The 26,650-nt window shown below is 36.1% G+C and overlaps 1 protein-coding gene across 12 annotated transcripts in view; it reads right to left on the bottom strand.

Annotated features, from left to right (window-relative positions):
- Positions 1-26,650, bottom strand: part of pleca (plectin a) — a 110,370-nt gene that overhangs the window by 15,365 nt on the left and 68,355 nt on the right. For 7 of the 12 annotated variants that reach the window (XM_058378329.1, XM_058378335.1, XM_058378340.1 and 4 more), the window contains 25 exons: positions 22,555-22,616; positions 19,078-19,167; positions 16,829-16,906; positions 16,291-16,383; positions 14,065-14,231; positions 11,817-11,932; positions 10,602-10,708; positions 9,825-9,944; positions 9,549-9,644; positions 8,578-8,705; positions 7,750-7,843; positions 7,462-7,616; positions 6,581-6,917; positions 6,174-6,251; positions 5,882-6,043; positions 5,544-5,648; positions 4,604-4,699; positions 4,383-4,508; positions 3,894-4,046; positions 3,434-3,588; positions 3,141-3,267; positions 2,448-2,631; positions 1,855-1,887; positions 1,159-1,316; positions 19-197 (listed from right to left, as the gene is read on the bottom strand). In XM_058378329.1, the coding sequence (XP_058234312.1) occupies positions 19-197; positions 1,159-1,316; positions 1,855-1,887; positions 2,448-2,631; positions 3,141-3,267; positions 3,434-3,588; positions 3,894-4,046; positions 4,383-4,508; positions 4,604-4,699; positions 5,544-5,648; positions 5,882-6,043; positions 6,174-6,251; positions 6,581-6,917; positions 7,462-7,616; positions 7,750-7,843; positions 8,578-8,705; positions 9,549-9,644; positions 9,825-9,944; positions 10,602-10,708; positions 11,817-11,932; positions 14,065-14,231; positions 16,291-16,383; positions 16,829-16,906; positions 19,078-19,167; positions 22,555-22,616 (3,199 nt within the window). Of the gene's footprint in view, positions 1-18; positions 198-1,158; positions 1,317-1,854; positions 1,888-2,447; positions 2,632-3,140; positions 3,268-3,433; positions 3,589-3,893; positions 4,047-4,382; positions 4,509-4,603; positions 4,700-5,543; positions 5,649-5,881; positions 6,044-6,173; positions 6,252-6,580; positions 6,918-7,461; positions 7,617-7,749; positions 7,844-8,577; positions 8,706-9,548; positions 9,645-9,824; positions 9,945-10,601; positions 10,709-11,816; positions 11,933-14,064; positions 14,232-16,290; positions 16,384-16,828; positions 16,907-19,077; positions 19,168-22,554; positions 22,617-25,012; positions 25,220-26,650 lie in introns of those variants that run through there. The other 5 variants (XM_058378330.1, XM_058378338.1, XM_058378332.1 and 2 more) reach the window with 3 other exon arrangements.

Here is a 26,650-nt window from a genome sequence, read left to right as displayed (position 1 = left end):
ATATGTATAATGACTAACTTGTCCAAGTAGACAGATGAGAGACTGTAAACATGTGCCATCTTCTTCATGGTGATGTCCAGCTCTGAGCGTAGGACAGGTGCCGACGTGGCCTGCTTAGAGGAAGCCAGTGCTGCCTCACTCTGCTTTACCACTGCATCTAGGTCTTTCTTTATGTCTTCCAGCTCAGACTGCATATTCTGTTTGGAAAACATAAAGAATAGAAGGTTAATATCTATGAAATTATGCAGATGTATTAGTGGAACATAAAGGTGGTATGATTAAGATGATTAAATTATCATGGTTTCAGTATTAGATAAATGTGTTCAGAGCATTAATCTAACCAAAAATGACCTTTATTTGGATGCTATGCTGACCTCTGGGGGGGTCCATGTTCTGGTCAAATGTGTACAAACTGGTACAAATGTTTTTAGTCTATACCTACATTGATTGTTCATCTCTCTCTCTCTCTCTCTCTCTCTCTCTCTCTCTCTCTCATCTATCTATCTCTTTACTTTTTCATTCATTTTTTACGATGCAACATTAAGGTTGTTTAAAAAACAACGGTACACAGATTTGTTTGATTCATATAGAAACAACTAAAGATTTTATGTACATATCTTTGGTAGAACAAAAAACATGATAACAGATCTTTTGCTTTGCTTCTTGTTAAATGTGATGGTCTGAGAAAACCATTCAAATGGAGAAACTCTGACTTTCTCTACTGTATATTGTTCTAAAAACCACAGACTTTCCTGAACTGAATTTTGTTTCTCTATCTGAATTTCTGACTATTTATGTGACTCTAAAAGTTCTATCATTTTTACAACCAGATCACAGCCATTTTTTACCTACACTGCAATGTTCCTGCGCTACATTGTGGTTCAGGAGCATTGCAGACATTCTGACAGCCGATATCTGATGAATGGATTAGACTTATGTAACTATCCAACGTGATCAAAGCATGTTAAAAGCGGTATAAATAATAAAATTTGAATGGATTACAAACATTTATAATTAAGTTAGGTCGAGTTATTGGCAGAAACAACTATTTCAGTCAAAACTTGACTCTTTGGGTCAAAGTGACACCTGAGTTATCGCAAACTGCCACTAATAATTTTCCACAAATCAATGCTTAAAATAGTATAAAGTGTAGCATACATTGTGCTCAGTGGTCCTCTGGGCACAGGCTTTGAGAGGCTCTTTGTCCACCGCCTGCCTGAGACGGCTGACCATGCGAGACTCACATCCCTCCAATCTCAGCCTTAGGTCCTTTATCTGAGTAATGTAGCTCTTACACACAGACTCATCCTGCTCTCCTGCATAGGAAAGATATTTCATGTCTCATTGACAATGACGGAAACCAAAGAAACTTGACTCAGATGGTCAAAAGAGAAGCACAGTAAGATAATATTGAAGTACATTAATTGTAGTATAAATGTATAGCATAAAGGCACAATAGAAACAGACTGGTAATTCATTCACCATCAGGAAGAAATTATTATTTTAATATTAGTAAGTCTGTTCGAAACTGGACTCTTTTCCACTGTAGAGGATGCATTTCTGCAAGGCAACAATTTCACTCACAAATTGTAAGCCTCATGCAAAACATAAATTGAAACACACTGTATAATAAAAGAAAGTGTGTAGCAAGTAGCCATGCTGCCTGATAAAGAACTGGGAAAACACACAAACAAACAATGGAATGAATGACTAATATGTGGATGCAAATAAAAATAAATAAATGAATAAATAAATAAATAAATAAATGAATAAATAAATAAATAACAGAACATGATAGTAAGGTTGACGAGAAATGCAGTTAGTCAAATTTCCAACCTAAGCTGTAATCATTACCAGCAACTTTGTCTTTGGAAGTGGAGAGAGGTTCTGAAAGATGAAATGTACAGTTACAGTCTGATGCGTGAATTAAAGTGCTATAATCAGGGAGATTAGACTGGTTACATTTTCCACTATAAATGTGATTAACAACAAAGTAAGGAAAATGAACTCCCTGCTTATAGCACAGTGGTAATGTAGCGGTACTGCAACGAAAAATAGACGTTCTCAATAAAATAGTCAATGTTTACACCACTCTAGATACCAGTTTTTTGTTGTTTTTTTTACTGAGATATAACAATCCTTTTACACATATGAATTGATAAAGTTTTCGACAAGGTTTCCCTAAATTTATTTAACACAGTGACTTACACGGATGAACCAATCACTTCAGCACATTAAGATTAATACACCTGCATTTACCAACATTCCTTCCGTTTAAACAAAATGTTAATTAATATTTGTATTAACCTGCTATTTAATATTATGTGCAGCTTACTGATGCTTAAATAAGTTAATATTTCATAAGTAAATAATGTTAGTTAAGGAAACCTTCTGAGAAGTCTAAGAAGTGGACTGGAGTATGTTATGGAACCTGATCCTTTACTCACCTTGCTCTACAGATCGCAGCAGGTTGTCGTAGTGCTGTGTGGCATTGTTAAAAGCACTCTCAGCTTGCATGCGCTCGTCTGCGCCGAACAGCTCAGAATCCTGGCTGTCACGCATGAAGATCTGATAGTGCTGCTCCAACTTTTTAAGAGTCAGACGGTACTCCTCCACCTTCAGAGTCTTGAACTGAAGTCACAGAAATAATAAAGACATGTAAATGTAACCACGATTCTGTAACCACGATTTCATATAATTATCTTTCCAGATAGCAGATAGTATTCACAAAATAACATTTATGTCTGTTATGAACCAGAAAAGTAACAGCCACCACTGGTTCTGAACAGTGAAAACATGTGCCAAAAAAAGTGGTCCATTATGGTGAAGTCATTTCTTTGAAATGAAGATTTTAGGAACAGAGTTGGGGGAAAAATATAAAATAAAATAATGACAGGATGATGTTCCTCTTATACCACAGCAATTTGCCAATGATGACATTTTTCAAGTAATCAAAGAATAACCTCATTTTTTCAGGTTTACTCTAGGTACTGAACCCATATTGTTACTATAGAAACAATAACATATAAATATTACCCTCTGACCAATCAGGTTTGAGAAGTCAACATTGCTGTGGTTTAAAACAAAAAACCATAATAAATAACATCAATATAGAATTTGCTTAATGTAAAGTTTCTAACCATGATGAAGTTCCATGAATTGATGAACTGAATGTCTCTCATGAGATACTGCCAGGACAGCAGACTCTTCATGTCCACATGCAACTTCTGCCAGAGGATCATCAGCTTCTGCAGACTTGCATCTAGACTAAAGCACCGCAATATAACAGATCACAACATGCTTTCAAATAAACTGATAATTACTAATCCTGTTAAACAGCAACTATCACCACCACCAGAATATGTCACATATAATAACTAATGTAAGAGAATTGTATGTTTACTTGAGAATTGAAACAAAAGTAAAGCTTTACCCAGAGCTGCTTTCCACAGCTTCCTTGTTGGTAGGTGGGACGATGAAGCAGATGGACGGCACTGTGGCTTCATTTCCACTCGAGCTCCTCACCTTCCACTTATAGGGCTGGGAATTGTTCAGCAGCACACATTCATCTCCCCTGTGTACTGTAATCTAGAACAACACATGGACCACATCAGCAAAGGAGCTGAACCATCCTAAGTAATGCATGATATTAATCAAAAGTATTTTTGGTAAAACATATGCTGTGCTATAAGAGTTTGAATCCCACATAAGCACACAGGCATGCTGTTATTTTTGTTATTATTATTATTTTTATTAAATAATGATATTTTGTACTTTCTCTCTATTCATTAGTGTTGTGAAACATTAGTGGTACTAGTTATTACTTATCATAAAGCAGCTATAAAGTCATTACTTCACTTTTTTCTTGACATTAGTAAGGCTCTCTTTCATACCTCCATTTGTTTAAAATCACACACAGCTTGAATGGGCAGTTTGCCTTTAATTGGAGTGGCAGGATTCCTGGGTTTTAGCTGGATAATATTCTTGGCTCTCCTGTTTAGGCCATCCAGATGGGTCTTAAACTCCGCAAGATGTTCCTTTTCATCCTGTCGGCCAAAACAGATAACATTATATTACTTTGGTGAAAGTTTCCACATTCTTGAAACGCATCAAGCTTCAATAGAATTATAGGTCATTAGAGTCACAGGGACTATATTTCAACCTGTTTATACCTAGAACTGATTATTTGCGATGAGTATGTCATCATAAATGATATAGCATTTAAAAGAAAGTTGCTACGAAATTTAAGTCTAAAACTGTTGACTCAGCAAAAATAGATTCTGTGATCTTGACTGAGATGTTGAGAGTTCAAATCCTGGAGCCTCGCTGTTGATATGCTAAAACATCTGCTAGATGAATACATGGAAATGTAGGGTACCCACCGCAGCATCCTGCAGAAGGTCCTCCAGACGTGTGACAGTAATGGAGCGGTCACAAACATACTTCTTCTTCATTGACTCCTGAATCTTCTTCATCTTCTCCTCTGCCTCTTTCACATCTGCAAAGAACTTTGAACAGAGTGCAAAATAATTTTAGAACCGACAGCCTTTAAAAACAGCATATAAAATCCAGAATAACACTGAATTAAGTCTATAGTAGATACCTGGAAGTAGGCAGTGTTCTCTTTGAGGTGAGTCTCAATACAACAGCACAGCTGCAGTAACCAACTCCACTGAGTCTGCAGAGCTGCAGTGAAGGCCTGTGAAGAGGAGAAAAAGATCATTAATGATTGTGCTTTATAAAAGGTGAACTAAGGTGAAGTAGTGCTATAAAGTAAGTGCCTCTCACTAGATGTGGAACAATATTAAAAACTTTGATCCCCTACATCTCTTGTACATAAACCAGTGGTTACTCAAAGTGGGCTCTGGGGAAACCATAGCTGGGGGGGTCTGTAGTTTGTAAATTTTATTAGTGGGTGGAAATTCAATGAAATTCAATTCAGTAAACTGCATAATTGCAAATTTTAAATTTACCCCTAATAAGAGGCAGAAGTGGAAAGGAAACACTCCTTATGTCTAATATCACAACCCACCCTTACCAAAATATTTGAATTATATTACTGTTATTTGTCTGTTTGATAGGACACTGGAATTGAATGGTTTCAATCTAAAATTTTATAACTTAAAAACAAGTAGGCATAAAAATAATGTCAACTTGGACCAACTGTATTCTTCTGGTGAAAAATCTACATGAGGACCACATTTTAACTTAAATTATATTCATAAAATGATTGAATTATTGTTGTTTTTTTACAGTTAAAGGTACCCCTGGAGAGAAAAAGTACAAAAAGAGGTTTAGTGTGTGCAGTTTCTACTGATAACATCTGAAATCTATTATATTTACTGACACCCCTATTATTTTTTGTTACCTATAAGGCATATAGATTTTGCACGTTGCATGTAGTTCTCTGTTGGTTTTACTGTATGTAGCACCCTGTCCTGCAGAAACGCTGTTTCATTTCACTTTGTACTATACTTGCTGTATATAGTTGAAATGACAACAAAGCCACTTGACTTGACACAGTTTATAGCAAGGTGTCTTACCTCTATTGTGCTCCGAGCTGGATGGCCTTCCTTCAACAGTTTGTCTCCAGTTGCTTGAACGGCATTCACTTTTTTCTCCCTCTGCTCCAGATCCCGCATCAGACCCTGTCACATGACCTCGGTTACACACTCCTTTCATTTTCACATATTACTAAAATCACTTTCATCTTTTATTCCTTTACAGCATTGAGCAGTGTAGCAGACACCCTGCTAGTGCTTTCTATTCTCTGAACATATATCTTTATGCTATTAAAAAGGGTCAGTACCTGAGAGATAATTACACCACTACAGGTGATAATGACTCATAAGCACTAGATTACATACGTATTTGGTCTTACCGAGTAGTTATCCTTCTTGGCGGTCATGTTGGTATTGCGGTCACTCCAGTCATAGTTCACCTCTTCCTCCTCTTTCTCATTGAGCCACATCAGCTCTTTAGTGGCAGCTACAACAAAAGCGTGTAGTCCGGTCAGATTGCGCAGCCGGGCCTTTGAAGAATTCTAGCAGAGAAAGCAAGACAGCAAAAGATTAATTCATAAAAAATGTATTTCTTATCTAATCAAATGTTCACTGTACTCTAATAAAGAGAAGACTTTGTAGAATTGCATGTGCTTACAGCTGAAGACCTACCAGAAGTTTGTTGTACTGCAAGTCCAGCTTGGCCAGGTAATCTCTGTATGCTTGTTTACTGGCAGGGGTTAACTGATTCTGAAGAGACAACATGAAGAAAGACATTAATTTAGACAGATTTAATTCGGTGACTACTAGAAAAAAAACACAATGTTTGCAGGTCCAATTAGTCCAATTTAGATTGGAAAATTCAACAGTGCTGTGGTATAAATCTGGGAAATTTTTTACATATTATTTAGCAACACTGTATATATATATATATATATATATATAATTATTATTATTAAGTATTTTCTAGTACAAGATACAAGATGACAACAATCCACCAATTTCCATACACTCATTCACCACCATAGATAAGACTGATAGAGAACACTGTACTACCACACAGAAATCATCAAACTCACCTCATCTGCTCGAGCACGGTCAATCTTAGATTTAAAGTCTTCGATAGACTGATGTAGTCCACGATGGCTGCCCAGATTAGACTCAACAGAAGGCAGGTCTGCTCCCCACTCTGAATTGTCCATGCGTCTCTGGTTCTCCTCCACCCAGGCCAGCAGGTCCTGGATGTAGCGGAGGGTGACTTCATCCAGCTCGGGCCGTGCACGCTGAGGCGACTGCTGCAAGCTTGGAGACATGGTCGCCTGCATGAGGGGCACCTGAGACACTGTCACACCAGACTTCACACGCAGGTTATACTCACTACGCAGGTTAACCAGACGCTCATGGAGACGGTATACCCTGAGGGAAACATGCAGCAAGTGAAATATTAGTATGGGAGTCATATGTCCATGAACACTACTAGGTAAACATTTTTATTTTAATAATATGAACCAATTATGTTGGAAATTCAATTGGTAAGAATAATCTAATATAATTTTTAACATCATTTGTAAACATTTAGAAAAATTTTGAAAATAGGAAAAAAAATAAATGTCTACATAATGATGAATAAAAGGATTTGTGAGTTAAAAAATAGAATAAAATAAAACAAAAAAAGTTTAACAAAAAATATAAATAATAATAATAATAATAAAACAAAAAATATAAAAATAAAAAATCATGAAATAAAATACCTAAATTTGCAAATCAGTGATCAAATTATGTTCACAAGTTCCTTGAAATTATGAATGGTGTCTAATACTGTTTAAATACCGTTAAATGTATAAATATGTATCTGAGCTCATTCTGTATTTTGTTCACTGTATACCTGAAGTCATGTTTGTGTTGTACAGTTTTATCTTCTAGCACTCTGAGATAAAATACAACTATAGATTATACTGACCGCCTGTACATCTGTTCTGCCTGCAGATGGCGCCCATCCTTCAGCAACTGCACATCATTGAAGAGGAAGCGGATCATGCTCTCAGCCTTATCCAGGTCTGCGTCGATCTCTGCTGCATGTTGTGCAGGCTTTCCAGCTCCCAGCAAGCGCACATCCTGCCATTATGGAAATGAATATAGCCTTTTAAATATATATATATATATATATATATTTGTATATATAAAAATATATTTATTTATATATATATTTAAAAGTGTATTAGTAGAAGTGTATGCTTGTGTGTCGTACCGTCTGCAGCAGTGTCTCCACCTGGTTCAGCTGCTCCTCACACACACCTGATTCCATCTGAACCTTACTGACGACCCTCTGGAGTCGCTCCAAGCTGCACACAGTACACACACATGCATGACTGCGATGTTCACAACTCTCTATGACAGGCTGTAGTGCATTAAGAAAATAATAAGGGACAGGATGGAATTACTGTTGCCAACTCAGTTAATTATTTTCCTGACATGGCATTTCCTTTTATATCACTAAACTAAACCACGAAAATGCAAAACATTAACGCAGCAACAACTACAGCACATACATCATCAAAGACTTACGCTCTTTTCTGCCGAAGCAGATATTCCAGTCCATGACTGTAATTCACAAACGCCATTTAACAACAGTCTTCGCCGTGCTCTTTGATTTGTTCTCAGTTCTGCGGCACAGCTTAAGCTTTCTTTTTCTCTCTATCCCTTTGACATCTACACTGAGTTCTTTCTCAAAAGCAGCAGACTCACTGTCTTGTGATATAAGGGGAGGCTCTTCTAAAACATGGTACTTGTTTATTCTGATATTCCAGAAACCCATTTAATGATGTGATTATGAAGCATAAACAGAATAAAGTCCTTTTGTTTTCTTCACTGCAAAGGGGCAACAGTCTTTTACCAGCTATAATCTTGCTAAAGGCAACAAGGGAATATTAAAACATGCACATTTTATAAAAGGAAAGAAATTCCATTCTAGTTTCCAGTTTGCAAAAGTAATGCAGACATTTTAAAAATGATGCACCAGTAATTTTTGTTTTATATCCATACTTTAATGTGAAGATGCGTAAATTAGCGCTCTCACCGTTCAAACTCATTTCTGAGCAGTCTCTCTCGCTCAAGTATGGCTGCATGGAGTCGACCCCACTCCTTCTCCACATCGATGGGGTGGTAACCAGGTGGAACCTTAACCTGACCAGACTGCACTGCACCCTGTAGATACAAACACAAACTGTCAAGCAGAATGCAAATTCTAAAAATATAATGATACATATATCATTAATGATATAACTATTGGTGTTACATGGTATTTACTCTCATAAGATACAGAATTAATATGTGTCTGTATTCACCCCTTTCCACATGCTGCAATATAATAAATTAAAACAAAGTTTTTACAAAACAGCTTATAAGAATTTGTAGTGGAAGAGTTACATGATCACAATATAATGACAATTGTGTGTAAGATTTTTTGGGATCAAAAAACAGTATCATGCAGACCAAGAAGCTATCAAAACAAGTTTCATCAGTATTTGGTCACTGAAAAAAAAACCCCAAACAAAGCTGGAGCCGCCTAAAAAAACTGCCTAGATGAAGCTCATCCTTCTGCCTAGATAAAGCTCTCCACTAGATGAAGCTCTTGCACTCTCAACAGTGGGGAACTGGTACCTCAGTGGTTAAGCTGTTGGACTACTGGTCAGAAGGTTGCGAGTTTGAACACTAGGGCCACTAGGCAGCCACTGCTGGGACCTTGAGTAAGGCCCTTAACCCTCAATTGTTCAGTTGTATAAAATGAGATGAATATAAATCAGTCTGGATAAGGGAGTCTGCTAAATGCTAAAAAGATGTAAATGAAAGTCAAATAACCAGGTAAGGAGTGCATTAATCAGAGCAAGCAAGCAAAACCCATATAATACCAATTAAAACCATTTCTATTTGTAGTTATACTAAAAAAGTAAAAAGTAAAAGTTCAAGATCTTTGATCACGTATTCAATGTACTGTAATTGCTGCCATGTAAAGATTAAGTTCTCTACCACATGCTGCATCGTCTTTACCTCAAAAGCCTTGTAAATATGTTTAGAGCGATTTTTGTCGGCTTCCTTTGCTGGCAGCTCTGTCTCCTTAAATTTGAGAAACTGGCGCCAAAGGACCTGGAATATCAAGATAGATGTTAAATCACACAATATAGTTGCATTTTTAAAAGATTTTTAAGAGATGTTTAAAAGTATTGAATAGCAACATATAACTGCAGAATTATACAATAAATTAAGAGCATGCAACTGTATGTATGTATCATGTGCTTGTGCTTGTTTTTTGAGCTGGTATGAGACCTCAATTTCCTCATAACTGGTGGGGAACTTGCTCTCCTCAAACACAACGATATGGTGTCTGATCCACTGCAGCAGCATGGTGACCAGTTCGTAGTACTCCTGCCAGCGTAGTTCCAGCTCCTGTCCCATAACACAGAGACTTCTTTTATATTACACTTCATTGATGTTCTGCAACATAAACTATAAAACAAACTAAAAGAATGATGTGTTTTTTTAATCTAAAAATTTAATCATCTTCAGGCTAAAATGCATAACCATGCTGTTAATTATTTATCTATAAAAACATGTTCAGTCACATCCTGATCAGTGTGTACCCTGCCTTGTGCCCTTAGTCTCCTGGGATAGGCTCAAGGTTCCCTGAGCCCCAGTAGAATAATTGGTGTAAAGAAGTGGATGGATGGATGGAACATGTCCAGTTATATGGATATGTCTTTTGACCAATTGGATGAATTCAAATTATAATTTTACTTGTCCCATGTACACAGTAGTGAAATGCTTTTTATGACTGTCCTCAATATAAAAATATCAAATTAACACTAAGGTAAAAAGAATATAAATAAAGTAAAGGAATAAAAAATAAGACACAAATACAACACAATAAAGTAGAAACAGAACATCTAGGGCATATAGGGCAAATGTGGTGGAAATTTGCAGTAGAAAAAATATATATATATCAAAAATTATCGCATGCACTTAATCAAAGAAGTTGTGAGTTTTGCTTAGAATTAAATGGAGCAGAAGTAGATTTTTTCTTCTGTATCAAAGAAAGAGACTCACGTTAGCCTGAACTCCATCTTGTACATCAGGAACTCTTGGCATGACATCGTACAGGGAGGAGACGTATGTAATGATAGACTTCTCATCAGGGTGTGGCACATCCACATCTACACAACAAGAGGAAGCAAAAACAACACACTGGATTAATGAAAGAATAGGGTGGAAAAGAATAGCTCACATAAACAGTGATTATATTACACATTATACAGCGTTCATATTAATGTGACATTCAAAGAAAAATACTCAGACATGTTGTGTTTATAGATTAGTCTTGAGTATCTGTATGCATGACAGTGCACTGACTAGCTTAGTTACCTCTTATTGTCATCTGCATTCTTGCTAGTTAGCATCAGCTTCACTGAAATATGTCTAGCTAGTTACGAACAGCTTAACTTTAAGTTAGATTTGTACTAGCCATTGTGCATAAATGATGTGATGTGATGTACTACTTTAAAGTTGGTTAGCCAGCTTGACAACCTTATGGCTTATCTATTTCATTTCAGATAACTTTCTGTGTGCATAATTAATCATGAACAACACAAATAAAGCTAACCATTGACACTGTTATTTATTAATGATGTAGAGTTGCAAACTGCTTCTCAGGTTGTTTTAACTTGGCTAACTAGCTATGAAAAACACAACATTTTTCAGCTAAGTGAGCTACGCTTTCTCTCCCCATTGTGTATGAATGATAGTGTTGTTAGCTGAATCCTAGTATCTTAGCCAGCATATATGGCTAGTTAGTTATAAACAACATAATATGAGCTACAGCTCTTCTCGCTATTTACATAACTGATGTGGTGTTGTAAAGTGCTTCTTAGCTTTTTAGCCAGCTTGACTGGCTTGGTAGTTATGAATGACACAGTGTAAGCTAACTAAGCTATTTCCAAATGTACAAAAATGGCATGGTACTGCACAGTATTTTGTTTTTAGCTAGCCAAAATGCAATATGCTCTTACTTATGCTAGTATCTATTAACATATGTGTGCTGGCTCATGTTAGGGGCACACCTCCGTCTGCTTTATATATTATTTGAGCAACTCACATTCATGTGAGCAATTAGTGATATGACATATATACTATTTGTTTCTATATTACTCATATTATATTGCTAGTAATCATTTAATTTGCTCCTACAGGCAAGGCAAATGTGTGCCAAAAAACGAACAGGTTGTATTAAAAAATTGCTCAGCCTCAGGGTATGATCGAGTTTACCTTCTGGATCGAGCAGACGGGTGACGCCCAGCTCTCTCTCCGCCACGCTGAACGCCTGCTCTAAGTTCTCCAGGTTCGTCTGTCTGTACACCTTAGTCATGTCAATCAGATTAGGCCTAAGGCACAGACAAGAAATGGACCATGTCAGAGCAGGCTTAAAGGAAAGCAGGAATCCTAACAGCTGCCAAGGAATGATATACATGCTAGGCACGTCTTTGAGAACAAGGGATGAAACTGCACACATGTAACCACAGCTGGAAGATGTTCTTTTGTATTTTACACATGCTACATTTGATTGATGCAATAGTTTATTCATGGCATCATCATAAACTTTGAGAGAAAGTAATCCTGATGCTAAAAGTTTCTCTTGGTATTAGAAAAAAATTGGTTGGTCGTTAATTTAGTGAACAATCAAACGCTTTGGCAAAAAGACAACTGAAGACTATCAACAGCACGCACTTACATGCTCCATCTACTTCAGTAAATATGTAGAATTTAACCAGTTCAGAGCAGCTGGTTGTTTGGAATTGAAGATGTGTAATTATAACACAAATACTTCAAAACTACTGATTTAAATTTGACAAGTTATGCTAAAAACAATGTATAACTATTAGCATATATCTTAGTTAACACTAGCTAGCACAGTTTAACACACAGAGATTTTTTAATATAATATTTGCAAGTGACTAAAATACTAAAGATTTTTTCTAAACTCCAACGAAGGACAGAACCGATTGTGAAATAAATCCTGCCAGTACTCCCTTTATATCTATTTGTATCTCACTGTATTGTTATTCATGACCCTGTATATTTACATGTCTTAAATAAATTCTTACAATAATGTATTAATCAATGAAGCAATCTTAGGCCTAGAACTTTGCTCTTTAAACGTTCACAGTGTGGCAAAAAATCTGCAATTACACCCATCAACTCATTTCTAACAAGTAACATACTGCATTCATACACTTGACTGCTTCTTTGGGTGTAGTAGTAATAGGCTTGTGTCCCAGCAGGTACCACATCAGTATAATATGCCATTCGGTAGGACACTTTGTTGCTGTTCACTGGGGAAAGCCTTTCCTCCGTGCTTAGCTCAAAATCTCCACTCTGAGATCCACAGTTGGAACGAGCCTCTGGACTTAGCGACTCGGAGTCAAAAGATCCCTCAGAGGGCATGGTTTCACACAACATGACCACCCGATCGTCCAGATCACTAACTGAGCCATGAGTGCTGCTCGACGAGCTACTGCGCCTCTTGTTCGTGCGAAGCTTCTTTTTCAGGCTGAGCATCGATGCTGGATGTTCGGACGCTATAACCAAGCTTGTCTTGCTTCTCGCTTGTCCGAAAGATTAACTGCAGAAAATCTTCAGAGAATATCCTCTTCTTTCATGTAAAGAATATCTGCACAGTTGGTTCATCTAGATCTTCTAGTAATGGTTCTTGTTAGTAGCATTGAAATGGAGTAAAATTATCAACGCTTGCACTATGTCTACGTTTAAGAAATAAAACATCTGCGAAACTGAGCAGCAGGTATTTCTCCTGAGACACAGGCATGTGCCGTGCAAGAACATGCAGGGTGTTTAAATTACAGCCTCTGGGAAAACTTGGCACTTTTTTATGCTACGCCCTCCATGTTTTTCCCTAATCCCTCAGATAATTTGATATGATGTTGCAGGGAATGTGTCAGAGACAGAGAGAGAGAGAGAGAGAGAGAGAGAGAGAGAGAACCCACCACTTTGCATTTCAGCTGTATACTATTTCATGTTCAAGTGCAGCAAGATGCATCTTGTCGAATAGTACAAATATACAAAAATGTTCAGTTAATGTGTAAGACCACACAAAAGATGTGGATGTTCTGTGGATATCATGTGTGTCAAATTACTATGCTAGATTCCAGAGTTTATATAACCATTAAGTCAAACTAATGCAGCAAAGAAGGCTGTTAAGTTCTTTCTGTATTTATTTATTATTTCGTTCATTTATTTATGTATTTATTCATTTATTTGAATTATTGCTTTACTTTTGTACTTTTGGATTTTGTTTATGTTAATTCCTGCAACCAATCAAATATTAAGTGGTCTAAGTTCATTTTACTCAGCAAATGTTTTTAGAGGACCTAAAAGTGGAACATATTTTGTGTTTTTCTTGCTTTTCATTAAAATAGTGCTTTATTAACACATGTAATACATGTTGAGAGTGTGAGTTGTGATTAGTACTAAAAACACCTTCAGCTGAACTCTTTCTCACCTGTGTTTATGAATGATGGCATTAAAGAGCCTGCCATCTCTCCAACTGGTGGTGAAGTTGTCACAGCGCAGGCCGTGGTAGCCTTCTACCATGCGCTGAGACCAGAGCAGCAGCTTCTCCTTGGCTGTCATGTCATCGGACTGACCATTTACCTGTATATCTGAGATCTGGAGGTAGACAGAGAGAGAGAGAGAGAGTTACAGTATATAAATGGGATACAGGATATAATATGGGATTTAGCTGTGATCCAGAATGATCTTAAAGGTAATACTGCTGGTGGAAAGGGTAACCCATTAAAGAAGCCCTTTTGGAGTTTTAGAGCCCTTTGCTATACAAAATATGACTTGCAATTGCAGTGTATGAAGTATTATGCCATATTTGGTTTATTAACAGAGAATCTGGCTGGTCAGAAGTTGTTTATAAATTTTTTCTACAGCAGTGTTCTGACAATAGTTACAATTTAGTTAAAAATGCAGGGAAATTTCTTTGGTATACGAAAAATAACGCACTTCAGTACATGCTGAATATTTTTAAATAATTTACTTTGAGAAGGTAACATTAACTTCACATCAGAACACATCACCCCAGCTTGATGTTGATAAAAATTTTCCTTCACCTCTTCCTATCTGACTCTACCCTCTCTGATAAAGCTACATATTCCTCATGGGCAGAAACATATAAACAAAAACTGAGATTTATTGCATGGAAATACTGCAGTACTGTTAAAATTACAGGACTTTCTAAAGCCCTAGAAACACTTTTAAACATTTCTTTAAAGGCCTGTAGTGTATAATAGCAATAATGTCATGAAATTTCCCAGAGAAAATGCAGCTTCAGAATTGCCATAGCAACCACACTGATGATAAACTGAGTTCAGTTGTTTCAGATTACAGAGCAGGACAAATTTTAGGCTTCGTATTTAAAGGTAAAGGATATCCTATAATAACACCCTAGTTCTGTTGCTAGGATACTGTGCTTGGTAAATATGGCAGCTAGTGGCAATCATGCGATTCACACAAAAATATCTTATGATCAGGGTGATGTTATCAGGTCTTGGTTGTGTTTGGTTGTGAATTGTGTGTATGTATGTCTTTGTGGTATGTGTGTGCGTGTGTGTGAGTGTCTTTGTGGTTTTGCAGTGATTCATAGTCAGGATTTCCTTTCAGGATCACTTCTCACAGGCTAAAACTGACACCACATTGGACTTTTATAAGCGTGTCTATAAGCGTGTGGCTGATGCTCTTAGGGAACTTAGGGACGTTGGTTTAGATTGGCATTTAGGGAAGTTGGTTAATGTGGCACAACGTGACTCAGACAGGATGGAAACATCTTTTCACTTCAGCTTTTTCTTCCAAACGGCTCTTTCACAGCTGCACAATGCCAACATCCACAAAAGAAGTCTGTTTTTGTTTTCCTTAATGGAACAGATGCCATACAGATATGATTAGGATTAGTGATACAATGCGTGGTGTGGTTTTATGATCCAGACCTTTAACAGCCTATGCAACTGACAAATGTTTAGACCAAAGCTGCATGAGGAGTTTATCTCGGCAAGCTAAATTATTTTACAGCATTTGCAGCTGATACAATGAGTACACAACACCCATGCCAATAATAAAAAGTAGACAATGGCTATATTATCCCCTAGTCAACAATCATTAAAGTACTTGGGAAAAAAACATCAGAAGTCTCATGAGTCATCAAACTGCCATGCCAACATGCCCACACCCTCTTCCTTACAGGGAATACTGAGTCACTGAGGCGGATGGACACTGCCTCAGTCCATAATCCTCTGCAGGTCCGTTTTACTTCAAGCAAGATCTTTTTTCTGTCACTAAAGGAACCAACTGCCCACATTCCAATGGATAAAACCAACAATTTTCCCGTTTGGGAAATGAAATGAATAACTTTTATTTCAAGCTTCAACTGAACTTTTCCAGTGCACTTTTTCTGGTGCAACCTCCACTACATTTGTGCAACACATGAAATCAAACTTTCATTGTTTCAGATCTGTTTAGTCTAAAACCAGTCTAAAAAATAAAAAAAAAATTAATAATCAGGACCCATATGTAGAAGTAAAATGGAAAACACGGTCCAGATTAAGCTGGAGGTAAACAGCTTTATCAAATAGCTTTACCACTAATGTGGTGGGGAACAGGACCAGCAGACTAGCAGACTTCACAGCAATCCAACACAGCATACTGTGAGGATTATATCATACCATACCTGGAAGTGAAGGATGATGGTCCATATTAGCCCGAGGGTCAGCTTCGGGTTTCCATCTGCAATATCATCATTCCTGATGTTCACCAGTTTGACCTGGAGAAAAAAGTTATAAGAAATACAGTCATGAAAAACTGAACTGTGTAAACTTAAATGCAAATAAATTAAAAATTAAAAATTGAAAGTGTAAACAATTTAATCCTTGTGTTATGTTCAATATTTGGACCCTTTGATACTGTTCGGACCAAACTGACCCAGGGTTATAAATAGGGTTTTATAAATGAAAAAATTGAAATGGAACAATGTTACAGTTAATGTTTATTATTTTGAACTGATTTATCAAAAAAAAACATTATAAACAACAATAGATGCACAAGAAACAACAGATTATTGTAGTCACTGCCTGAGAAATACAGCCCTCAATAATGCAACTGCAAATTTACAACAAATGGAAAACACTTTCAGTAACAATAGGTCAATTTGACCTGAACACCACACAACAGTTAATGGAAATAATCCTAGACTGTAGGATTTCTTGTACCTGTCTATGTTTGAGGAAGTCCAGGGCGATCTGGACGTTCTGTAGCTTGTGGAAGCGCATGCGACCCTTCTCTCTGGGCTGTTGGACACAAAATATAAGCGTGAGAAGCAGTGGAAATCACAGATTAATCACTGTCAGAGATAAATACTATGAATGGGTATAGTTTGACCAAACAAAATCTGGTCATTTTTGCATTTTGAAAAACATACACTGCCTGTCAAAAGTTTCTCAACTCCTACCAGGACATTTCAGATGGATAAGGTCGGGTGACTGGACAAGCCACTTTGTGCCCCAAAACACTTGACAGGCATTGCGAGATCAAATATTATTTCAATAAATAACAGTATACTATACATAATAATAAATCCCTTGTCATTCCTAACAGTGTGCATTAAACCAAAAGATGATCAGGTAATGTCTGAAATGAAATAATCCCCATTTTTCCATTCTTAAGCATATCCATTCAACTTAAACTCTCATATCTCTAAGGTGAACTGGGTGTGATGCCACAATGAATATGCAATGCATGAAAAGCCATCTGGAACATTTGAGGTGGGAATGCACTAGCATACAGTCCAGACCATGCACTGGAACTCATGACACTAACCAAATGTTCAGCCAGTCTAACCTGAGAGAGGCAGACAGACTCCTGACTGATTTCAGTGTATGATGTCACTTAGAACAAATTAAGTACATGTCTCCGAATAGTATCATACAAGACATGATGTATAAAAATGAAACATAACTGATTGAATATTGCTGATAATTTATACCAGAACATTAATAAGGAACACTGAGCAGATTTCATCCTTTCATCCCTATATTCATAAGGTGGAAAGTATTTAATTCATTTGTTCCTAAATATCATTTTAATTAATGCCTCCGCTATTCTCAAACATGCTTTTTACTAAAAAATTCTTTTAGAACTTAAATACTTGAAATGAAAATCATGGCTCAAATATCCTTTCTTTTCAAATGATATTTTTCCAACTTCTAGATATGAATTTCCCAATCAGATCTAAACTACAATGCAAAATATTATACACTATTTTAATAATAATAATAATAATAATAATAATAATAATGAAATGATGATGTGATTGGATTTTGTAAAGTTGGAAAGAATAGGTATGAATGCTAACCCTGTCCCAACCTTAACTTTAACCTCAACCTTTCAGATTTTGCATATGAAATAAGCTATGCATTTGCAAGTGTGAGACCATAATAAAATTAAAAGAGAGAAAACATATTTTGACTATTCGGGCACTTGAATACTTAAAATGGCAAATACTTCTGCAATTTTTAAAATGATACCATCTATTCAATAATTGTGACAATTTCATGTGATCAAAAACAGTTGGCCTTGCTTGACCAGTTCATTCAACTCCATCTTTAAATAATATACAGGTAATAATATAACCTTCCAGAAAGCCTACTAACCTTTAACCAGTCTCACACATCACAATTTCTCTAAGCCCAGGCTGGTTGATCAGACTGGCAAAGCATAAATTTCTACTTATCCAGACTACCTAAGCTCATTTTTGCAAGGGGCAAAGAACATTCACAACAAGACACAAGACAAAGGAAGTGACATCATGCACAACCCAGGTCACCTGGGAGTGACGCATGCCAGACCCCCTGAGGAGGCGAGTCAGAAGGTTCTAGACCCACTCACCAACCGTGAGTTCCTGACAACATCACGCTCCCTCGGCTACCCCAGCAAGAGCATCGCAAGAGAAGAGGCAAAGGCAAAGGGGTCAAGGTTAGGGCAGAGGTCAGCCAAGTAGAAAACTGAAAGGTCAGGGGTGGGCAAAACCAGTGCAGGGAGTTGAAACAGAGGCAGAAAACACAACATTAACACATTAAAAGATGTGCAACACAAGAAAACCTGTGAAAGTAAATGTAATTCAACTGGGCTTTCATAACTCTGGGTTCCTGAATGTCTCCACTGTATAAAGTCAACACATGCAAAAACTTGGTGAAAGAACAAAATGTTAAAGGAATTTAACAACTGTAGTTAAGTGTAGGTTAAATAAAGTTTGGTGGTTAAATATTGACTATCATGCGGCTATTGTGAGTAAGGAAGGAGTTGGGTTTATTAAAGGACATATTGCTAGAGTAAGTAGGAGGAGAAAGAAGTGCAAAAAAAGCAGGTATCCATATAAGAGGTTTTGCTTCAGGATGCATATCCGGTGCAAGATCAAATTCTGAATTCTGAAACTGGTCCAATGCAGTGCTGAAGAACTCACCAGCGTTTCTCCAGAGAGCACCTCCAGCAGGGAAATGAGGCTGTGGCCATCTCGCAGATCCTCGTACAGGTCTGTGATATGCCTCTGGGCCTGAGGAAAAAAACATACAGAGAAAGTAATAAGTCAATAACATTTTTAATAATTATTAATTATAATAATAATAATAATAATTATTATTATTATTTTTATTATTCAAAGAACAATCATACATTATAACCATTTACAGTTATATTTTCTGCTTTTTTTCTGAATTAAAAAAGTTATTTTCGTGTTAATTTGTCAACTCATGACTTGCTCATGTCAACTCATAAACTTGCTAAGACTAACACTTCTATCTAGACAAACGCTGATCAATTTAATTCTAAGGAACGTGTGGTTTAAAGAGTCAGATGACCCAAACACCCCTGTATTCTTGTCATGAAACACTCATATTCAGGAGCATCACACTGTTTAGACCAAAATCAGAGCAGTATATGTTGTATAAACAACTGGTCACAAGCCTGTCCTTTCACAGATTTAAGACAAAGCACAGCACAGCAAATCAACTGAAAGAACTTAGGAAGTGTCAAATGTGTTAATAACTTGGATCTATATTTACTATTTATGTCAGTATCCTCACAGCAAAAAAAAAAAAAAAAAGATTAATAAAAATGGAACTGAAAGATTTCCTGTCAAAGCCAGTTTCTATTGATTGCTAAAAGCCTCCTGCAGAAGACGACTTTGGTCAATGCTCACTGCACTGATGTTAAAAACAGAGCATTATTATCAAATTATCATCAGATGACTGATATGTCTTTCAACTGATGGTTTTTTTATGAGTTATATTTACTTTTTAAATAAATGCTCACCAACCTATGTGCTTTGAGAGAATAATCTGGTCTAAAATGACTATACAAACACTTAAAGACCTGTTTCTCCTGCAAGAGGCCCAAGCAGTGAATACAGAACAACACAAGAGGGAGACGTGTGAGCTGAAGGTGCATGAGACTAATCACAATCCATGCAGATGAAGTTCAGTCAGCACTCGGTTCAAACACTTGACCTACCTCTGCTTTCCAGTGCTGATGGAGATGGATGGAGACAGAATGTGGAGAGATTTTAATGAAAAGACAAAGGAAAATTAAAGAGAGAGAGAGAGAGAGAGATGTGCATAACACATGAGTAAGAGGATAACAGATAAGGATTTATGAGAATAAAGATATGAAGAATGTAATAAGATCACAGAGTGAGGAATGCAGACTGAGAGAAAAGTGAACAGCGTACTGTTCTGAATGTCTTAAACAGCAACAAAGTGATTATGAATTAACCATGAAAAATAATAATAAACCCCTAACAGATTAATCATTTATTTTATTTTATTATGATTTACGCTCAAAGACGACAATAACCGACAAATACCTAAACATTAACAGATTATTTATTGATTAAATTAAATTTTTCAAGCATAGATGCAAACTATTTGACAAATTCATTATTTTCATTATTTCAATTCATTATTTCATTATTTTCCATTTCATTGTTCATTTCATTTCATTTCAAAATTCATTATTTTTCTTTCACAAACATGGGCATTTTTTATTACTTTCAGAATGCATAACAACTAATAAAGATTTTATTACAGCATTAATAAGAATATTTAGAAACCAGACATTTATACTCATTTATAATCATTTAATGAGGCTTGATATATACAACAAGAATTGGTATAAATAATACAATTTCAACCTGATGATAAAATATCTTTTTTTTATCTTTATCATGTTGGTAAATAAATAAATAAATAAATAAATAAATAAAGTACGTAGATGTTGAAAGTAAATTTAGGCTCTAAATTATTTTTATTATGATCTTTATAATATAGTAAAACAACATGATGTATTGCATTTGTTTGAAATTGTATATGATTAACTAGTTCTTTAGCAATTGTGTACAAAAGGTTTGTAATCATTGATAATAATAACCAATGATATTTCCTTTAATGATATTAAAATAATAGTTTGTCAATTCATTAAAGAGTGAGGTTGTTATTATGGGCACTAAAGTCACTAAAGTGCCTAAACAACTACCAGGCCATTTGGCCACACCACTGAGGACAGCAAGAAGAACTAAAAGGAATCTGTCAGGATATAATTGGATACAGATGGAAAGGATTCGCTTACAGCCGCCTAACTGCTGACAGGAAATGTCTAGAACGACAGATCTGATCTGTATGGGAGAAGTAGAAGTGGTCAGACTATACAGTGTTAATACAGTTTTTCTTATGTTCTATTTATTTTGTAGGACAGTGTGGTTATGACTTCAGTATGAACTTGTTGAATGAAGGATTTGTTTCATTTTTGTAATAATTAAGCCTTCGCAGGCCAAGTGATTCAGCTACATTTAAATTCTCTTTATCCAGTTGTGGACGTGTTACAAACAAACAAAAACAACAAAGTTATTATAAACACCATCTCTGAAAATAACTACATTGTGCATCACATGACTCGTCACTAACATCAAAGATTTCCTCCTTCCTTTATGCACAAGGTATTTGTCTCTCTGTGGTTTGTGTGATACTGGGAACAATGAGGGAAATATGATGCGTAATTTAAATATTGGCACCCCTGAGCTGCTTGGCACCTGCAGGGCAGATGGTGAATTCAGGAGGCCATGAATAAAATACATTGTGCTTCTACTGGGAACTAAAACCTGACCAGATGTGGATGACTCACACACACGGATACAGTATACACAGGCATACGGCAAGCATACGGTAATGGATTTAGCAACACATACATGCTGACACGCAAATGTAGACCCACAGTTTCAGATACAGAGTTTGTATAAGAGATTAGACTTTTTATTATCAGAAAAATAGCTACATATAAATCAAGAGTAGATATAATATTTCACTTTGCCTGGGGGCTTCACCCTGTCTCTAAACACATTCCTGTCATTTTAGTACATAATAATAGGGAAACTAAGGAAGTTGCTTTTCTCAGAATGTTAAGTGCAGGTTTAGCAGGTAACCCTCTGGTCATTAGATAAAGCTGTAATTTGCTAAATGTCCGCTGCTCATTTTATATAAATTACATACATTATAACTGAATTGTGGGTGCATCCTTTCAATCCAATTTCAAGAGAAATCATTGTTTTACTTAGAAATTAAAACAGAAATATTAAGAATGACACTGGGCTTGGGAAAGAGATGACAACTTTACAAACTATCACACTATTTTTCTTTTTTAATTTAATTAAAATTCACTCACTTTATGAATAACAATTAATTAATTAATTTTCTGCTCATTTTCCATATTTATATTTTACCATAAACTACTGTATTTGTCCTTTTTGTATTGATTGTAAAAAAAAAAAAAAATGAAGGAACATCTATAATACCCAACACGATAAATGTGTCGATCCTGCAAATTATAATTCTGTACAGATTCTTTATTGTCACAAGAAAATGCAAATGTGTTATAATGTGTGTTATAATACCTTCATAAGATGCTTGTTCACCCATTTTGTGAAAGTCTTTTTCTGTACGCGGTCACGCTCATCTGTAGAGGAGGATGTGAGAAAGAGAAAAGAAAGAGAAACAGAGAGAAATCATTAGGGATTAAAAACATAATGTAGCCTTTGACTGTTGATTCCAGCGACGCGGATGACCTCCATAGTAAAGCGATAGACGTGAAAATGGCGGTTAGTTCCACAGATACATAGTGGAGCCTTGCATAGAATCAACAGAAGTGAATAATACACAAAAGCTACATGAAAATTTTCTTTAAAATAAATCAAACTTCCTTTCCCATATTCAAATATTTCAGCGTTTGAAAGAATGAAAGAATTGAGAAGTCCATGCAAAGCTTATTTTTGTTCCTGTTTTAATGGAAATGGACTTATTTCTCTATTTTGCATCCGAAATATGATATGTGACAAATTACACCTGTGCTCACTGTGAAACTGTGAATTAAACATGAAGTGAATGTGAGGTTGGCACGCAAGCGGGCAAAGCATGAGAGCAGATTCGTATACATTTATGTATGCCTCTAATCTGACAGCGGAATTGTTTTTCTCCTGTGATTATATTTACGTTTTTTTGTGGAGGGAAATGGAACAAATTAAACTTAAAGAAATCTTTAGAATGGAATGTTAAATCTAATGTAGCTGGCTTAGTGATAAATGCATTGGCCTGCATGAGATATTCCATCATGTACAGTATGTATGGAATAACCCAAGATGGGATATGCTGTTAAAGCAGCATTATCAACCAATATGCTGAAGTTGATTGTTTTCCAATAACTGCACATCATGTAGTGTTCTGTTCCTCTTAAATAATTTGGGCAAAATTAATCTTTGTTCTTTTAATCTGCTTATAGTTATATTTCATGTAAAGCATACATGAAATTTGTTTAGTCATCACTTATAACAGCTACAAATAGACATTTTCTATATAAACAGGCATAAACAGCTATGAACAGGTATAGTGTATATAAAGCAAAAAAAAAAATAAAAAATCCAGCTTGATTTATTACCATGAAAATGCAAAAATGCAAAGCTGACTAGAAAACGAACCTAAAATTTACCTGAATATTTAATTGGCACAAAAACTTGACACAACAAGGCTCTCATTTAGTCATAAGCTAAATCAGGTACTCTTTTAAAATCAATGAGCGGTTTCAAAACAGCGTGAGATGAGCAAGTTTCAACAGCTATGTCTTTACGCTATGTTTTTATAATCACGCCAGTGGTATTTAACGTTTCTTGTCACATTGCAGAGAAACCCCAAACGCTGACACTTAAAACATTTTAAAGCACAAATTTATTAAAAAATATTAAAAAGTTGTAAAAATTTTTTTTAAAAATTTATTGCTTATATAAAATATAAAACTTTATTGTTGCTGTGGAAACCAAAATGTATTAGCCTTGTAGGTGGCACTACTGTCAGGTCATAGAAATCTCAAAAACCAATCAGAATGCAGAATACAAAAGCGCTTCGGATTTAGATCTCTTCAAGCATGTACGTCACTTCTTGGGGCATGTTGTACAATAACAATAGATAAGCACAGATTAATAAGGGCAGTCTGAGGTGATATGAGTTGCAGGCTTGCCCAGTAACTTTCCCATTCTTTTTTCATTCATGTTTCAAAAAGTACTCTCAATTCTACATATATTATTTTCTATTGAAGTGTTCAGCATTATGTACAGTGAGTTCATTTATCTGCTAGACATGTACTTAGACAATTTAGTTGTTGTTTTTTTATTAGTTTTATTGTATTTTTTAACAGTACAATTTCTGAGATGCAAACTTAAAATGAACATGACTGCAAGTGTCACTATTTTACACAGTGTTGTGTTTCAATTCTGTTAAAGTCTATCTAACAAAAGGAATATATTTATGCATTTACAGTATATGCGACCTCAAACAAGTCGAAAGTAACAAAAAACACTAGGCTTAAACCAGATTAAAATATTTTTATTTGTTAATATATTAAACACTAACCATTTCAAATGCACAGAATTTTTTTTTGTCTCTTAGCCTGCCCAGAATTCCAGCCCTGCATATCCATACCTGTCCATACCAGAGCAAATACATGATTTAAGATCCTATCATTCCATTCCATCCCAAATATAGATTTGGCCAGAGGCAAAATTTGACTGTTGTCTAACTTGGATTTTTTATGGTTCATTTTGGCTGTAAGGGAAAACATAAAAAAGGGTGTTTGAGGACATAAAAAACTATACAGAGTAAATGAATCGGATGTCCTCCAGATGTATATATCAGTGAAGTACATATATAAGAGCCTGTCATATCTGCACATGCATATTGAGCAAGGAGACAAAAGGAGAACTCTAGCGTAAAAAAAAAAAAAGTAACAGATATTTTTATGGTAAAACAGAATCACTAAAGTAAAACAGAATAATGCATTCTATTGATGTAGATGTTCAGTGCTACCTTTCTTTCCCTCCGTGGACTTGAGCATCCCCTGGTAGTAGTTCTCCTCTGTGAACACCGTGTCACTACCCATACTATCAGTTGAATAAGCCCTTACAAACTTCTGTAGAGCCATTTTCTCCACTTCTCCCTCTTTTACTAAATGTTAAACCACTAAATTTCTACACTTCGTCTCTAACTGACAGCTAGCAGCATCTGAGTGTGATGAGAAACTCCATGCAGTCGGGTGGGTGTGTTCCAAGTTTTCTGTTTCGCTTAACCTCTCTCTCTCTTCTCCCGCCTTTTTCCACTTTTTTTTAGTTCCCCTCTTTACCTCCTCCTTCTTTCCATTCTTCCCCATGTCATAAATACCTTGCCTCGGGCAGTAAGGTCTGACCTGAACTATCATTATCTGCCACACCAAAAAAAAGTGGGGGTCACTATGAAATAGCCCCAACCTTCACATCTCTCTCTCTCTCTCTCTCTCTCTCTCTCTGTTTCTCTTTCTCGCTCTCCACAGTGAGTAGGGAGTGGATGTAACTTAAACTGTCTAATATAACTCTAAAACTATAAACCACAATGACAGAGATAGCAGAAATAAAAGTGGCTAAATAGGAAGTAAGGGATATAAACAAGCGATTTTTAAAGGCTGTTTATACCACAATTGTGTTGGATTCTTTGTACTGATTGGTCAGATGGTCAGAGCTGCTCCAACAGCAGCTCTGACAAAAGCGCTGCAAAGGAAATCACTGGTTTACATGAATGCACTATAGTGTCTAGAGTAAAAAGATTCTAGTAGATTTTGCAATTCCTGATTTCCCAGTAACAATCCAAGCTGTCATTTTCTTTTAGCTTTAACAGAGTGAAAAAAGAGAGACTGGAGAGGGAACGACAGAGTGGCTAAAACGAAGTGACAACAGGAACTTTCACTGACAACCCACAACACTAAATGTGTCCATAAATTGATAAAAAGTACATCCCATTCTTTAATTAATAGAACAATTTATGAATTTTTGGTGTGGTATAAGTGCAATAAAACACCTTGTGACATACGTTTTTTACATAATTTAGGACAATATAGGAAAAATGTAGTAGATTTAGTGAAACTCTTATGATACAAACATACTACTGATGATTTAGTGAAACACTCATGATCCAAACACACTACTGTGGAAGACCATCAAAAGTACCACAACTGTACATGCAGTATACACAAAGCTATACATTTGCTATACAATTGCTGAAATATGGTCCACATACTGAAAAACAGTGCAGAAGGGCATCATTTAATCATCAGCTGAGGTTCCAGAAAGTGGGATAATGGGGAACGCACCCGCTCAAGGAGGCTGGTTATGAATCTGATCAACAGGGGGCACTGTAAGAGTCTCCGATTACCATACAGGGGGGAAAGCCCAGCCTTTTCCCAAAGGATAATGTGACTCATGATCACACACTTTCTGCCCACATTAGAGCGATTTTGGCTGGAATGCCACATGGTAGCATTTTAGGGGGAAGACTGGAGTCAGTTAAAGCAGCTCAGTGTCTTATATGTCCTTGGGCTAGGACTGTCATGCAAAGGCATTGAAATGATTTGAATCAGTCCTACTGTAAAAATACTGTGATGTGCACTGATCACACAGCAGCGTCATTGTCTGAGTG

This window comes from Hemibagrus wyckioides, linkage group LG24 (assembly GCF_019097595.1).
Source record: "Hemibagrus wyckioides isolate EC202008001 linkage group LG24, SWU_Hwy_1.0, whole genome shotgun sequence".
Lineage (NCBI taxonomy): Eukaryota > Metazoa > Chordata > Actinopteri > Siluriformes > Bagridae > Hemibagrus > Hemibagrus wyckioides.
The sequence above is the reverse complement of the archived record's forward strand: the minus strand, read 5'-3'. Positions and strand labels throughout refer to the sequence as shown.